At 39.0% G+C, this 16,873-nt stretch overlaps 1 protein-coding gene across 7 annotated transcripts in view; it reads left to right on the top strand.

Annotated features, from left to right (window-relative positions):
- Crppa (CDP-L-ribitol pyrophosphorylase A) overlaps positions 1-16,873 on the top strand; it is a 308,929-nt gene that overhangs the window by 127,643 nt on the left and 164,413 nt on the right. For all 7 annotated transcript variants that reach the window (XM_011243910.2, XM_011243909.3, XM_011243907.3 and 4 more), the window contains 2 exons: positions 13,216-13,305; positions 13,742-13,834. In XM_011243910.2, the coding sequence (XP_011242212.1) occupies positions 13,216-13,305; positions 13,742-13,834 (183 nt within the window). The remainder of the gene's footprint in view (positions 1-13,215; positions 13,306-13,741; positions 13,835-16,873) is intronic.

Below are 16,873 nucleotides of genomic sequence, written 5' to 3' on the forward strand. Positions count from 1 at the left end.
ACTGTGGGAAAGAATTGGCAATATCATTCTTGTGTCTTGAAAGTTTTTGTGAGGTGGAATTCAGAAGTAATGGGATAATTGGTAAAGGAAATTTCAAGACAAATGAAACATTTAGTCTCTACCACTGTCTAGAGCCAGATTTATAGTCAGAGATGAGAGAAAGTGGAGCAGAAAGACGTGAAAATCATGCATGCTAGCAAGGAAAGGGCCATGCGCACAAAGTAGTTTTGGGCAAAGCAGAGTTCCCATTATGAATACTGGCCTAAAGAGAACCCTTGAACTGTCCTTTGCAGTGGCAGCGTGAATGGTGGCCAATGAAGAAAGTGTTCTCTTGGTTCCTCGACATTGACATAGAAGGTTACAGTCATGATAGAAAGTAGTCCCTCTTGTGGCTCATCTTCATCTAGAGCTTGTAGCAGGGTTTGGCATTGTCCACAGGGTGCTTGTTTTACTAGCATGCACAATGTATGGAAGTTTGCACCAAGGTTTTAGAAAGCTCCTATGGTAATCTGTTCCTGCACAGATGAGCTTCTTGGTGGGTCAAACATGGAGCTGTAAGTTAAAGGCAATGGTACCATGTTGTTGGAGATAGCACGACTCTTGAGGAACTGCTTCAGTGACTGTAGATTGCTCTAGAGAGTGTGTGTGTGGTGCTGCTATCCCCAGGGTGGGAGACATCTGTAGCCCAGATGATTTTAACATGAGTTTTTGATGTCAGACATGTTGCTATAGGTTTGCTGCTTGCCCTGCTGAGTTTTGACTTGCTTTGAGCTAGTCTATCTCTTATATTCATATTTTATTTCCTTTAGGAATGGTGGTGTTTTCTTAGGATCATTGCACTATGGAAGTTAAAGGCAGATTAAATCTTATTCTCTTAAGGTTTTGCCCTCAGGTAGCCCCTCACCGTCAGAAGAAAATTACCAGTCCTCGGTCACTTTATTTTAACTCTGAAAATGTGGAAAGTATCTATGCTGCTGTAAAAGTTTTGAGTGGTGTGTAGGTAGAAGGTGCGATTAGCTTTTCATTAGTTACTTAATTCATTCGTTCACTTACAAGATAGTCAATGCCCATTATAACTCAACCATTGACTATAGAGAGTTGAGCTAAGCAGGTGCTACTCTTAAGGAGCTATCTGTTAAATTATGTAATAATACAGTACACAATAATACCCTAAGGGATACAACTGTGTCCTCAATGGGGTGGTTCTGGAAACCAGTATTGGGTGACGAGAGGATAAAGCAAGCACCAACAATGCACAGGAAATTTGGGATTGGGTGAGCTATGCTCTCTCTGATGGAGCAACACCAACGATGTACAATAAACAGAATGCCAGAAGTAGAAGGTAGGGAGGTGCTGTAGGGAGCAGTCTCAAATTGCAGGCATCCAGAGGAATAAGCTGCAGTGTGTAGTTTTTCTATGGTTCCCATGGATCTGAACCATCAAGAGTTCTTGGCATGGAAAGAAAAATACCCTATGCTTAGATAAAAGAATCATGGAAAACAGTTCGGGGAGTTAAAGTCACTGAATGAACTGTCTCAACAGACATGTCCTTTAATTAAGCCTAAAAGGGGAATCCGCTGTTACTTAGTTAAAGGCCAAACTCAAAGGAAACATGCGATGGAAGATACATGAGGAGCCTCATGAAAGGAGAGTAAAATGGGGTTGGATGGTTAAAGTGGAGATGGATCAGGGGGAGGAGATAAGGGTAGAGGTAGGAACAAAGCCAAAGGCAGCCTTATAGACTGTGCACGATTGTATTTCGCCTGTATTATATCCTGCTTCACCGCAAAATAAGGTAAAGAGGAATTGCACTGAAGACTGTCCAGTTGTCTTCAAGGAGAGTATTCACACTGGCTGCTGCTGAATTGCTACACACAGGAAAATCTGTGGTGGTGGTTAGGGCTTTTTTTTTTTTTCGCATTAGTCATAAGAACACTTAAGTACATTCAGTTCAGATTGCATTCCTGGAGCAAAAGGGATGAATGCCGTAAGGAAGGCTGGCCTACACGGTACAAGCGTTTTATGTACTTGGCTGATCCACCACTTCCTGTTTCCTGGAGACCAGAATTTAATTACTGTTTTCTCTAACCTCAAATGACAAGCTGTGTTTAACTGAAAATCCTTCCCTTTCTGGGTCTAAGGCAGGGTCTGCTTTTGTTGGAGTTGTGCGCTAATGCTTGAATGATTTTTCCCGTTGGCCTGGTGGTTGAGTGTAGTGTGTAGTTCTGTGCCTTTTGTTACAGTGTGCAGAAATGGGTGTAGTGTTAGTGTGTAGGACTGGGCCATCGGTAACAGTGTGCAGATCAGTGCCTTTTCTTACAGTCCTTACCAAACTCAATTTATGGCAGTAGGAAAACAAAACTTCAAGATTAGAAAAGAAGCCAAAAGAAAGGCAGATATGAAGCAGAGCAACTGTAGCCTTAGTAACAACTTCAGACTTAAAAACAAAAATTAAATATAAATATTTTATTATACATAATAATATCTTGATCTGAAGATTATAAACTTTTTGGGGGGTACTGAACACAGTTAATAGTGAATGACATGCTAAAGCTAGTTGGGGTTTTTGGGGGTATACTCTGAACAGAGGCAAGGACTCATTCAGGATATCAGGGTGAGTGTGTGCATGTCTTCGTTGTGTGCGCGCGCGTGCCTGTGTGTGTGTGCATGCACGAGGGTAGAAACTGCCTGAAGGTCATTCTGCTACATTATATTAGATTTATTTAGACATCCACCAGAGGTTCTGATGTGTACTAGAGGGGAAAGGAAGTCCAGGTGTAGTGGACCATAAGTAACTCAAGCTGCTGTTGATTGCGCTCGTACTATATCCAATGAAATTAGTTTTTCATTGGTTGTCATGGTTTTAGAACATGATTATGTGAGAGCTAGGGTAATCTCTAACTGTAACTTGGCGTGTTTTTTTTGTTTTAAAAATATTTTTGCTTTTTAATATATTATATTATTTTATGTAGTAAATTTTATGTTCTTTATGAATAATTTTTTAGATTAAAATTGAAAATTACCCTCTTCCTGCCAAGCCCCATATACTCTACTTGCTCTCTTAAGAAGATCATTTATAAAAATGTTTTCTGTATTCTTGTCTATATAAGAATGATGCCAATGTTTCTAAGTGCTAACAAATATAATGTTGAGTATTCAGAATATAGAACAGTAGAACATCCAGAGTCATTAGCCAATGTTATTATTATTTTCATGAAATTAGTTCTTCTTGTGCACATCAAAATATTATTTTAATAAAAACAGGAAGTAGCCATTATAGGAAGTTCATACAGGACATTGTTCCCTTAGAATAACAGCATAACACAGCATAACATTTCACTTTTCACTTAATAACATAAGGACTGGAATTCAGGACCCTGCACTGAAGAACCAAAACATTCCTCCCCTCTCCATAAAGCTAACTAGTATATCTAACTGTTATAACTAGTATATCTAACTGTTATAACTAGTATATCTAACTGTAATAACTACTATATCTAACTGTTATAACTAGTATATCTAACTGTTAACCTTTGATAGTTAATTTCTCTCCCCCCCTTGCGTCCTTCTCTCCTTTTCTCTCTACTCTTCCATCCTTCATATATATATATATATATATTCCTCTCTGTGTACAGTGTGTATATGTGTTCCTATATGTATGCAGGTATGCATGCAGTTTCATGTATGTGAAGACCAGAAATTGGGAATCTTCTTCAACTTCTCACCCCAATTTTGGAGATGAGTCCCTCACTGAGCCAGGAATTCACCGATTCAACTAGACTGGCTTGCCAGAACACTTTAAGGATTCTCCTGTTTATGCTTCCCTGGTGATGAGATTACATATAGTCACCACCACAAGCATCATTTTACGTGTACTCTGGGGCTCTGATGTTAGGTTAGGTCCTTAGGCTTGCATGGCAAGCACATTACCCACTGAGCCATCTCACCCAACCCCTTCCTTTCATTTTCTTAATCTTCAGCCTGGCCTGGGACTTAGTAGAACTCATTACGTAGCCCATTTTCTTCACACTTGCAATCATACTTCCTTAGCCTCTCAACTGCAGGACTGCACTATGTTTAACCACGCCTGGCTTTGGATGAGCTTACTAAACGGCGCATACTGAACATTTGAATTTTAAAAAATCAAGATATAGTTTTAGTTCCTAACGTAATTTTACCATTCTGAATGGATTGTTTTGGTCTAGTTAGAATGCACATGACTCTTAAAAATATCACTTAAGGCTTCATCTAATAATTGTTAGGAGATTCACTTCACCTGTTTATTTTCAGTATAATTCTACTTTAAAGTGCAAAATGGTTGGTTATTCCATTGTTCCAGTGGCTCTAGCTAAGTTATCATTCTAGGGTATGATGCCTCTATGATAACTGAAGTACAGTACTCCTTGGAGCTTATGAATGAATTATCTATGGAGTTTTGACACCCAAAAACTTGTTTCAGAGTCCCCAAACTAGAACTTGCCCATCTTCTTTTCCTTTGTTACAATGACACTCTACAACTGCGGTGACTACATAGTATTGGTGAGTCAAGACCCTGCACAATCTATACTGAGCATCTCTCTTACAAATATATTGCCTTCAAGTGTCAGTATGTTGTCTTATTTGTACCTCAACATTCTGCAGCTTTCACTTTTCCTTTGTCCCGGGGTACTTGATTTTATGTTCTTAGGCTTGGTACTTTCTCTCTATCCTCACATATTTGGCTTCGGTTTTCTATTCCTCATAAATCTGCACGGACCCACTGACTGTGGTGTCAATCCTCATAGCCTGCTTTGTACTGTACCTAAGGATAGTGCCTTCATGAACTCTTTTCACAGATCCCTCACACAGCTTTGTGTATGCATATACATATGTCTATGTGTATAAATCACTGTGGTTAATGATGACAGAACTATGTTGAAGGAAACTTCTGTAATATCTCTTTGCCTGGACATCAGCCAGATACATTTCTGTAGATAAACAGGTAGCTGCTGGGTATCCATCAATCATGTGAAGAATTGCAAAAAGTTTAAAACCCTGAGCACACTCAAGAAGTTGTAACTGATTTCATAACTGGAGCAAAGACTATGTTCACAAGAGGAGAGGACACAGGGATTGCAGGATTGCAGATGCTGCATTATTTAGTAGCTGACGTGAGTCAGCAGTAGAGATGCAATGCTACGTAATTACAAGAGAGGCTTTGATGGAGAAATGAGCTCTAGATGGTCAACCAGCATTGGGGTAAAGAAGTGGATTCGAATTAACATGCAAAATATTCAGGAAATTCAGTAATTGAGCCTTACATCTCTCTCTCTTCTTAAAATATTTATTTATTTATTTATTTATTTATTTATTTATTTATTTATTTATTTATTTATTGGATTTTAGAGACAGGGTTTCTCTGTATAGCCCTGGCTGGCCTCGAACTCAGAAATCCGCCTGCCTCTGCCTCCCGAGTGCTGGGATTAAAGGCGTGTGCCGCCACCATGCCCGGCTTTTTTTTTTTTTTCTCCAGTGAAGAGATCCCTGCTTTAAAAATTACCTGAGAGTTCAGGAGATAAATCAGTCCGTAAAAAGGGCTTGCTTTGCAGGCACTAAGATTGAGTTCATTCCCCAGAACCCATGTAAATAAACTGAGTGTGGCAAGATGTGCTGCAATCTCAGAGCAGACATCTCCTGGATGTCCAGCCAGGAACATCGCTGGGGCTTGCTGATCATCAGCCTAGGCTGCTTGGGAAGTTTCAGGCAGGTGAGGAGCTTTGTTTTTAAAAGGTTCATAATACCCGAGGAGTTTTGTCTGAGGTCCTCTTCTGGCCCTTATACCCATGCACACCTGAACACAGATTAACCTGCACAAAATACATATAATATAGGCTGAGACATTCATACTTAAATATTTGTGACATATGGTTCTGTTTTTATATGTTTCTGCAAATACAATCTAATTTTAATGTTTGTAAATAATTTGGGCCAGTATACTAAATAATACTCATTTAGCAGGTTACTAATAATATCTTATAATGGAAAGTTGTATGACATGGGATATTTTTAGACAAACAAAACAAATCTATAATCTCAATCAAGAGGAATATCCATCCATTCAAGAAATGAACTTGTGAATAGGAAATATAATGGCATTATTTAGGTTGCTTTTGAATAGTAATTTCTAGTCAACGATAATTTGCCTAAAACTTGAATTTATTTGTTTTATGTATATTAGCTCATGCTTATGTAGAAATTTTGCAAGGGCACTTATATATACATCTAGGTAATATTCTTATTCTATAGAAAAATTAAACTTCACACATGCAAATAAAGTTAGATTATATACATTTGAAGAAAAATTAATTGAAATGATAAATTTGTTTACTTTTGTCGTTCCTGTTCACCATGCTGGCAGATGTAATAAAGAAATATATCATTAATCTCAGATGGCAAGAAGAACAGTAGTTTGGGTTTTTGTCAAGGATAATATGGCCTTTGAATTGTTATGGATGGGAGATTATATGCACTTGAGAGAGGCCGTTTAAATTTGTATGCTTTTAAAGGATCTACCATGGCGTTCACCTGGTATCTACAGACTCCGAAGTGCCACCAATTTGGTGGAAGTGTTTCAGAAATGCTGATTCCTGCATCTAGGAAAATGAAAAAGAAATCTTTATTTTGGATAAGGTTATGAGAGATTCTCATGCATGTCTAAGTTTGGGAATTGTTAACGTCTGCATTTGATGCGAGCTTCTCAAAGGCAGAAAGTTTTCCTTCACTGCTGTTGACTCAATGCTCAGGTTGGCAGCCACTGAGTGTTGCCTGGCCTGTAGTGCTCAGTAGCTTTACTTTTTTTTTTTTCTTTCACACAGTACAGCCTTGGATATTTAATGTCTACAGAATGAAATGGACTTTGGATTTCTTATGACAGTAACTCATTTGTTAAGATTAGCTCTGTTTTTGTCCTATTCTCCAGCCTTTGGTAATTTCTCATCAGAACAATAGTTGGTCCTCAAAATGCTTATGGCAGAAGAGGAAAGAGATTCAAAGGAACACAGTTCTGAAGGGAGTGGTAGATTTGTTACCTCTTTTGACAGCTGTTCCAGATATGCTAGATGCAGCCTGCTTCTTCTCCAAGGTCAAATCCAACGACTAATTACGAGAGACTTGTTACATACTTTCTTCAAAATCTTGGAACCACAAATGTCAGGAGAGTTAATAGATTACTTTATATGAGCTCCTGAATGTAAGACAGTAATCAACTCACTTTATCCATATCAAGTGCTTTTTCCAAGTGGATTTCAGTACCTAGAGTACTCCACACCTCTCAAAACAGTACCAGGGACTTCAACAAGTTAAAAATACCAAGACTGCACAGATAGATGAACAGTGGACTTTAGTTGTACCGGCCAGATTCTGAGTATTAACACCTTCCTGGCTGTGTTACGATAAATCAGCTATTTATTCTCCAACCTCTTTATCCATAATACAATACATAATGATAACACTTGCTTATGTCTAGGTATGCAGAATGATTTCAGCATTCATGTTTTAAACATTCAACATAACTTTCAGAATATGATAAAATCTTAGTGATGTAGGTTACTAAATGTGAAAGAGTTATGGATAGAATGGTGTACTAAAGGTGTAATTTGAAAGAGGAAGACTTGAAATAAGTGAGTGAAATTAATAAGAGCACATATTTAATATATTCCTGTGTGCAAGGAGATATGAGTTTATGTGTTGTCTAGGAAAAAAATCTGAATGGGGTTCGGGTACTTTTACTGGATATAGTAGAGGTATTCGCCGAAAGCCCAGAGTCGTGTAATGTACATGTTTATAGATGCACTGCCCGTTCTGTGTTCATATGGGATTGGGTCTCAGTGACCCTATGACATGACAGATACTTGGTCTTAGTTTTCTTATGTTTTCTGTTTATATATTCCTTTTTTGAGAGAACTTTATCACTCCTGACAATTCATCTTCCCCGCTGGTATCCACCCTTTCAGTAGTGTTTAATCTGTGCAGATCTTTTCATTTAGTGAAGTGTAACTCTTTGGATGCGATCAGCTCCCAAAGGTCTGGGCCTTGCTAAAGGACACTAGCAGCACCCAGGAAGTCAGCTTGCATTGTCTACCCTGTGCATTTTTTTCTCAGCTTTTGAGAAGGACATTAGAAACAGTAAACCTCATCATCTCTCACTTAGTAGTGGATCCTATGAATTCTATCAACTATTATTTTACCAATAAATAAATTGAGCCACAGGACACAGTAAATTCTTAACAAAGGTACAGAGAAAGCATGTTCCAGAGATAAATTGAAGGCCAGGAACTGAGCTCCTGAGTCTAAGCTCTTAATTAGACTAGCTCAAAGGCTGACTCAAACAAAGGGAGACCATAGTGAAGACTCAAAGCTAAGTAGACCAAACAAGGAAAACAAAGCTTTTATAGTAATTATTAATATTTCCTCAGACTGGAAAGAAAGTGCATCTTTCCACCCCTCCCTTGTTTATACCCACACGAGGGCTGCAGGGCAAATGGGAGGGACGTGGAATATTGGCAAATTCTGATTCTGAGACAACTCAACCAACATGTTCTGTAAAAAGTGAGGTGGTTTCTCAGAAACACATTTTTGATTCTTTGACTTCTGGGACTTGAATTCTTTCAGGCTTACTTAAACCTTGACTCTTCTTGGAAGGAAGTTCTCTGACAACCCATCTTCCTTCCACATATCCATATTTTAACGGTATTTCCACTGTGCAGATGTTTTCATTTAGTTCATGGTAAATCTTTATTGAATAGCCATTACGCTATAAGGAAACCATTTAATTCTTTAATTTAACCGGATATCTTGGAAAGTTGCTTTAAATATTTAAATGTATTTTTGAACCAAAATATTTAGAGAAAGAACGTTCTTCTAGCCACAGACTGTTTCCTGTGCTGGCCTGAGAGTGGAAATGTTAAGAATGGCGGCCCTGAGCGACGCCGCAGCAGTGCTCATACACAGCCTTGTCGCGTCGGCTAGCATATTCCTTGTTTACTTAGGATGTCAAAGACACCAATACCATATTTAGGTTAAGTTATGATATTTTACTCAAGCATTAAGGATATTGATTATTTCTAGCCAAGAAAAAATATGTAGGACTAAAAATAATGACACTTACCTGGAAACAATTATCAAGAGTCTTGGTTTTAAGAAGAATAGATTTATAGTATAGTTGTTGTGTGTATGTGTTTGGATATGTAACATTTATATTTAATAGCCATTATAAATTACTATTTGTACATATGTATCTTGTCCAATGAATGGTGCTATATTTTAATTGGAGTTTTAAATTTATCAAATAGTTGAGCAAATTTTATATATATATATATATATATATATATATATATATATATATATATATATGCATATATATATGCTGTGTTCTAAAAGGTGTTGAATTAGCAATTAATATTTAAGTTTAACTAATATGAAAAAACTTTAAGGCATTAGCACATAAAAGTACTCAAATTCACTTATATTTTTAAAATTTTCATGTATTTATTTACTTTACATTCCAATCACAGCTCCCCTCCTCCCAGTCCCCCCCTCCTACAGCCCCTTCCTCCATTTCCCCTCCCCTTCTCCTCTGAGAAGAGGGAAGTCTCCTCTGGGTATCACCCACCCTGTCACATCAAGCCCCTGCAGCACTAGGCACATCCTCTCCCACTGAGGCCAGACAAAGTGGCCCAGTTAGGAAAAAGGGATCAATAGACAGGCAACAGATTCAGGGACAGTTTCTGCTCCAGTTATTAGAGACCCCCATGAAGACCAAGTTGCATATCTGCTATATATATATGCAGGGGGCCTAGGTCCAGCCCATGCTTGCTCTTTGTTTGGTGTTTCGGTCCCTGGGAGCCCCAGTTGGTGCAGGTTAATTGGCTCTGTTGGTCTTCTTGTGGACTCCCTATCCCTTCCAGGTTCCTCAATCCTTCTCCTAACTCTTTGACAAGACTTTCCAAGCACCATCTAATGTTTGGCTGTGGATCTCTGCATTTGTTTTCATTAGCCACTGGGTGGAGCCTCTCAGAGGACAGTTATGCTAGGCTCTTGTCTGCAAGTATAAGAGAGTATCATTAATAGTGCCAGAGATTCATGGTTGCCCATGGGATGAGTCTCAATTTAGGCCAGGCATTGATTGACCATTCCCTCTTTCTCTGCTGCATTTTTATCTCTGCACATCTGATAGGCAAGACACATTTTAGATTGAAGGTTTTGTGGGTGAGTTGCTGTCCTTGTCCCTCCACTGGGAGCCCGTCTGGCTACAGAAAGTGGCCACTTCATTCTTCATACCCAGACGGCTAGGAGTCTCAGCTAGGTGCCAAGGAGCGTAGGAGCTTCTCTCATGATACAGCTCGTGTTTTCAACATAGATCCCATTCATGTGTAAGCCAAGGGGAATTCTTAAACTAAGTCAGTCCTTCTCAATTCAGAGGTTTGCATGGAAGGATCTGTTTCTATGGTTGCTGTGACTTCTAGCTGAGAAATGAGAAATGAATCAGCTTATCCTGGTGCAGTACCATAGATCCTGTTGAATACCTGAGACCCCAGGCCCTCAGAAAGATAATTTGTTCCTCAAAGACATTGCAGTAGGTAGCAAGAAGAGAAGGACAGAGCTTGCTCTCTGAAATGCATCTTCCACAAGAGAGATGAGGTTAGGTTAGTTGTTGTCTGGCAGTTGAAGCCTTTACAAGCATCCTGATATTAGGAAAGTCTAACTTTAAGGGAGGGATGCTGACAAAGTGTTCATCTGTCAGTCCCATGGGAAATACGTCATTATGATCTGGGAATGTTTTAGAAATGTGTTCCAGGGAGACTGACATCTCTATTCTAACTTTCTAAAAGGTGTGCAGTCTGCAGGAAGAAAGATATAGTTGTCATTGCAAGTGGCCCACTGTACAAACATCATGGATGAGTTTGGAGCAAAGTAGCTGCTAAACCCATTCAAATGTTTTGGACATTTTAGAGGCCCAGGAACACTTTAGTATCTCCTTGTAATATCTAGATGTTGTGATTTCTTGGGGGAAACCTGATTCTTTTTTTTTAATTAGGTATTTTCTTCATTTACATTTCCAATGCTATCCCAAAAGTACCCCACACACTCCCCTACCCACTCCCCTACCCACCCACTCCCACTTTTTGGCCCTGGCATTCCCCTGTACTGAGGCATATAAAGTTTGCACGACCAATGGGCCTCTCTTTCCACTGATGGCTGACTAGGCCATCTTCTGATACATATGCAGCTATAGTCAAGAGCTCTGGGGGGTACTGGTTAGTTCATATTGTTGTTCCACCTATAGGGCTGCAGATCCCTTTAGCTTCTTGGGTACTTTCTCTAGCTCCTCCATTGGGGGCCCTGTGCTCCATCCAATAGCTGACTGTGAGCATCCACTTCTGTGTTTGCTAGGCCCCGGCATAGTCTCACAAGAGACAGCTATATCAGGGTCCTTTCAGCAAAATCTTGCTAGTGTATGCAATGGTGTCAGCGTTTGGAGGTTGATTATGGATGGATCCCTGGATATGGCAGTCTCTAGATGGTCTGTACTTTCGACTCAGCTCCAATCTTTGTCTCTGTAACTCCTTCCATGGGTGTTTTGTTCCCAATTCTAAGAAGGGGTAAAGTGTCCACACTTTGGTCTTCGTTCTTCTTTAGTTTCATGAGTTCCACAAATTGTATTTTATATCTTGGGTATTCTAAGTATCTGGGCCAATATCCACTTATCAGTGAGTACATATCATGTGAGTTCCTTTGTGAATGTGTTACCTCACTCAGGATGATGCCCTCCAGGTCCATCCATTTGCCTAGGAATTTCATAAATTCATTCTTTTTAATAGCTGAGTAGTACTCCATTGTGTAAATGGACCACATTTTCTGTATCCATTCCTCTGTTGAGGGGCATCTGGGTTCTTTCCAGCTTCTGGCTATTATAAATAAGGCTGCTACGAACATAGTGGAGCATGTGTCCTTCTTACCAGATGGAACATCTTCGGGAAACTTGATTCTTAGTGGGCGTTGGTATCTATTATAGTGTTGATATGTTCTGACAAGGAAGTCTTGTGTTTGCTTTGTACAATCCAAGGTTCTCTTTGAACTTGGGGCTCAGTACACATTTTAAATGAAAATAAAATCTTAAGGGTTATCAGTGAACTAATTTCTATGTCAGAGTTAGGTTTGAAAACCTGCCCTCTGCATCCTCCAGTAGGTTAGAGCAGTATGTGGACTTAAGCTATTGAGTAGGGATTCTTAGGGCTACAGTTCCATGTGTTAGGAACAGCATTGTGTTTTAGATGTATAGATTGTAAAGTGTGGTATATGCCATGTGGGTATGTACCATGGGATGAATCAGGACATTATTATATAGTTAGATTTTATTTAAAAAATCTTATACAATATTTTTTAAGTTTGTGTTCATAACTAAAGAAAAATGTGGAACAAGAGAATGCCAGATTATAAGAAATATTTTATTAGCAAAGTTCTTTTTATGGCAGATATACTGTCCCTTCTAAATCTGGCCTAAAGTCACCACTTTTTGTTTGTTTGTTGAGACAGAGTCTTCTCTGACAGCAAGATTGGCATGGAGTTCACATAGATCCACCAGCCTCTGTGCCTGAGTGATGGGATCAAAGGTGTGTGCCACCACACCTAGATGAGCTGCCTCTTAGAAAGTGGTTTTTGGCAATGTCTTGGTTTTTGGTTAACAAGTACAGTTCTTATTTACCTCTAACAGACATCATTGTAATAATTCCTTCTTGTTTCCTTACCTTTAGTCACTCCAGGTGAAGTAAATTTTACTGTTTAAACTATGGTATTTAACAAGCTCCTGCAATCCCACCACCTCTGCCCACTCAACCTTTCTCTTCTGTTCTCTGAAAGTCCCCTGTAATAAATTCTTCATAAAACATAAACAATGTTCCTTCCTGGTCTTTAGTGTTTCCTAAGTCCCTGAAACTTTTTTGCTCTTTTGAAATAGTGTCTTATATTTTTTAATTTTAAAATAGTATACATTATTCATGGATTAATTCCAATTATCTTTCTTGTGGTGGTCTGATAAATTTCAGCGTGGATTTATTAACGTGTATGCTGCAAGGTTCCATGAGTTTATAGAAGATTTGCTGCTTTGTCATAAAATAGCTTATTTATGTTCATGTCTGACTAGATTGTAAATATCTTCCGGTGTGCCTTTTCTCCTAGTGTATGAAAATCACATCTACAGTTATGGATCACATAGGCGGAGACATTAGGAACTTCATAGAGCAATGTTACAGTTTCATCTGTGTGAATGTAAGTAGTAAACAGAATTGGTTGGAGTCATTGGAGACATGAGCAAACAATGTCAGAGAATGGACCCTGCTCAGCCCTTGTGCAACAGAAGATTTTGACAGATTAATTGTGCTAATCACTATCTGGTTTAAAATTGTATTTTTTTTTTACCATTTCAAATAGAAAAACATTATTTTGTGAACCCAATTCCTATAATGAGATGCAAGTATTGCTTCCAACAACAGTAATTTTAATTTTCCATCAGTAAAGTAGATACATAAGTTCAACCCAGGATATAGCACAAATCTTAATATGCATAAAATATGGGTATCCTTTAAAGTGGTTTAATGTTAATTTTGATAAATCCATTGAGTATCATGTACAGTTCATCTCCCTGTGAGTCAACTTCTGTTCTGTAAGAGCTACCCTTCACTTCTCTTATCTTCTTGTCTTTGAGGTTGTGTCCCCTGATAGTCAAGAAACCAGGAAGTTACTGCGTATCCTCGAAGAGAGCAGCCTTCCTCTTCTGTATCCTGTAGTTGTTGTTTTGGTAAGTGAGTAAATATGCCTCTTCTCTCATTGAGCCTCTGCTTCCTTCTTGATAACCTAATGTTTATTTCCTTGTAAAAAGATTGCATTCAATTGAGAGTGTCCACCAGCATGCAGAAGACTTCAAAGATCTTAGATTGATATTTCTGCTGACTTGTGCCTTTGTGGCTGTGGTCATGTGGCTCAAAGATATTGGAAAACTAGTTGATTCCACTAGCAGTCAATTTATTTATTCTAACCAAAATATAAAGCTATGTGGCCAAGCTGACTTGTTAAGCTAATGTCTAAGAACTATATTTAGGGTGTTCTATCAACACAATAGAAGCAAAAACAGAAATCCAAAGGCTTAAAGAATGTAAGAAAGAAGTAATAGGAAAACTCTGTTGGCCTTAGAATATGTAGATTGAGTGAGTGGTTGAAGAAAGTATGTAGAACAATGGCCTGGGCATATTTGGAGACAACACACACACACACACACACACACACACATTTTCAATGACTGAAAGAATATGTTGACTTAATAATTCACTGAGGGATCTGCAACCCTATAGGTGGAACAACAATATGAACTAACCAGTACCCCGGAGCTCATGTCTCTAGCTGCATATGTATCAAAAGATGACCTAGTTGGTCATCAATGGAAAGAGAGGCCCATTGGACTTGCAAACTTTATATGCCCCAGTACAGGGGAACGCCAGGGCCAAAAAGTGGGAATGGTTGGTAGGGGAGTGGCAGGGAGGGTATGGGGGACTTTTGGGATAGCATTGGAAATGTAAATGAGGAAAATACCTAATAAAAAATATTAAAAAAAAAAAAGAATTCACTGAGGAGAAAGATCAGAGTCCATGCTGGCCTAACTAGCTAAGAAATGGGGCCTGAAATCTATAACACTTTTTATCCCTTGGAGAGGGCATCCAGACAGTCTCAGAAATACCTAGTTCTGTAAATTCAAGCCTATTGTGTAGTATGGGAGCTTAATTCTTTTTAGGTAATTGGTAACATAGGTAAGATTTTAACATAAAACAAAGACAAAACTTTGTATTAAACAAAACTCTAATGTGATCAATGACAGAACAAGCAAGTTGGGTAGAGTGGAATTTAGTTCATTCACTGGCCAAGTGTATTTGATTATGTGCCCTAAAGATAGGTTCTAAGGTGCAGCTACTATGGAAACTTATCACGTGAGTGATTTCCTGAGCAACAGGGTGTCATTGAATGTTTTAGGAAGGTTATGGAGTCAACTCAGTGGTGGAACACTGCAGTGCTTTGAGGGTGGAAGGACATATTTGAAGTCCTGGATTGAGCCCTCCATTCCACATTTCTTTGTACAGAGATCTTCATTTTATCTTCACAGGTGAGATGCCAAGTCTCACCTATTCAGTCTAGTAAGACGAAGACACCGATGTCTTTGTTCCTTTCTTAAGATGCTTAACCTTGCGCTCCATTTTCCTGAGTGTAGAACTGAAGCTAACACCAGGCTGTGTAGATTAGCACGAATCAATGCACAAAGTAACTCCCTCCCTGCATTGGACCCTTAGCAAGCCTGCAGTGCTGGCTTGTCCTGTGGTACTTGTCTGACTTCGCTTCTTTCCACTCTGGATAGGATGGGTCAAAGTTCACTTCAATTGCTTGTATCTGTTTCTGAGCTTTGGTCACATTTTCCACCTTTGTCCTGCCTGGCTACTTCCATTGGAATGCCTATCTCTTCAGATGCAGTATCTCAGCTCTCTCATGGTATCTCTAAGCTAACAGCTTCCATGCCACAACTGTCAGTTTAAGCCACAGGCACAGGGGTGTTGCCCTATGAATGAAAGTTTAGCTAATTATTCACCAAGTTAGTAGAAGTATAGGAATAATATGATTGTAAAATTCAATAAAATGACTTTAAGTCTAGATAAGCTATACTTTAAACTTTAAAGGAAAACTGTGTATACATGTAGTGTGGTTGTTTATTATATGTATATAAATGAATATGTATATAAGCATATATACATTTTAACAGGAAAGACGTTATGTATTAAAAGCCTTAGAAGCCATTCTTTCACTTTGCTTCCTTCTAAGTTAACTTGCTGGGGAACCAACACAAAAATAAGCTTTTGTTTTGATTTTTAATAAGGCTTTAAGTTAAATGAATCTAAACTCTGAGACTAGACCAGAAGGTACCTGGCCATGTCTGTATGCAGGTGCTTTTACTCATCACAAACAGGTTCTAAAATTATAACTTACAGAGGGAGATGTGTTTTTCCTTGGAACTAATGTGGTTCAATGGATATAAAGTCCAACAAGGTTTCACCAAGCCCAGGCATGTCTTACAGTCACTGTACTGCCAGGAACGACCATTAACTCTTTTTTTTTTTTAAATATTTTTTATTATTATGTATTTTCCTCAATTACATTTAGAATGCTATCCCAAAAGTTCCCCATACCCTCCCCCCCATTTCCCTACCCACCCATTCCCATTTTTTGGCCCTGGCATTCCCTGTACTGGGGCATATAAAGTAGGCATGTCCAATGGGCCTCTCTTTCCAGTGATGGCCGACTAGGCCATTTTTTGATACATATGCAGCTAGAGTCAAGAGCTCCGGGGTACTGGTTAGTTCATAATGTTGTTGCACCTACAGGGTTGCAGATCTCTTTAGCTTCTTGGATATTTTCTCTAGCTCCTCCATTGAGGGCCCTGTGCTCCATCCAATAGCTGACTGTGAGCATCCACTTATGTGTTTGCTAGGCCCCGGCCTAGTCTCACAAGAGCCAGCTATATCAGCTATATCTTTCAGCAAAATCTTGCTAGTGTATGCAATGGTGTCAGCGTTTGGAAACTGATTATGGGATGGATCCGCAGATACTGCAGTCTCTAGATCGTCCATCCTTTCGCCTCAGCTCCAAACTTTGTCTCTGTAACTACTTCCATGGGTTTTTTGTTCCCAATTCTAAGAAGGGGCAAAGTGTCCACACTTTGGTCTCTGTTCTTCTTCAGTTTCATGTGTTTTGCAAATTGTATCTTATATCTCGGGTATACTAAGTTTCTGGGCTAATATCC

This window comes from Mus musculus, chromosome 12 (assembly GCF_000001635.26).
Source record: "Mus musculus strain C57BL/6J chromosome 12, GRCm38.p6 C57BL/6J".
Classification (NCBI taxonomy): domain Eukaryota; kingdom Metazoa; phylum Chordata; class Mammalia; order Rodentia; family Muridae; genus Mus; species Mus musculus.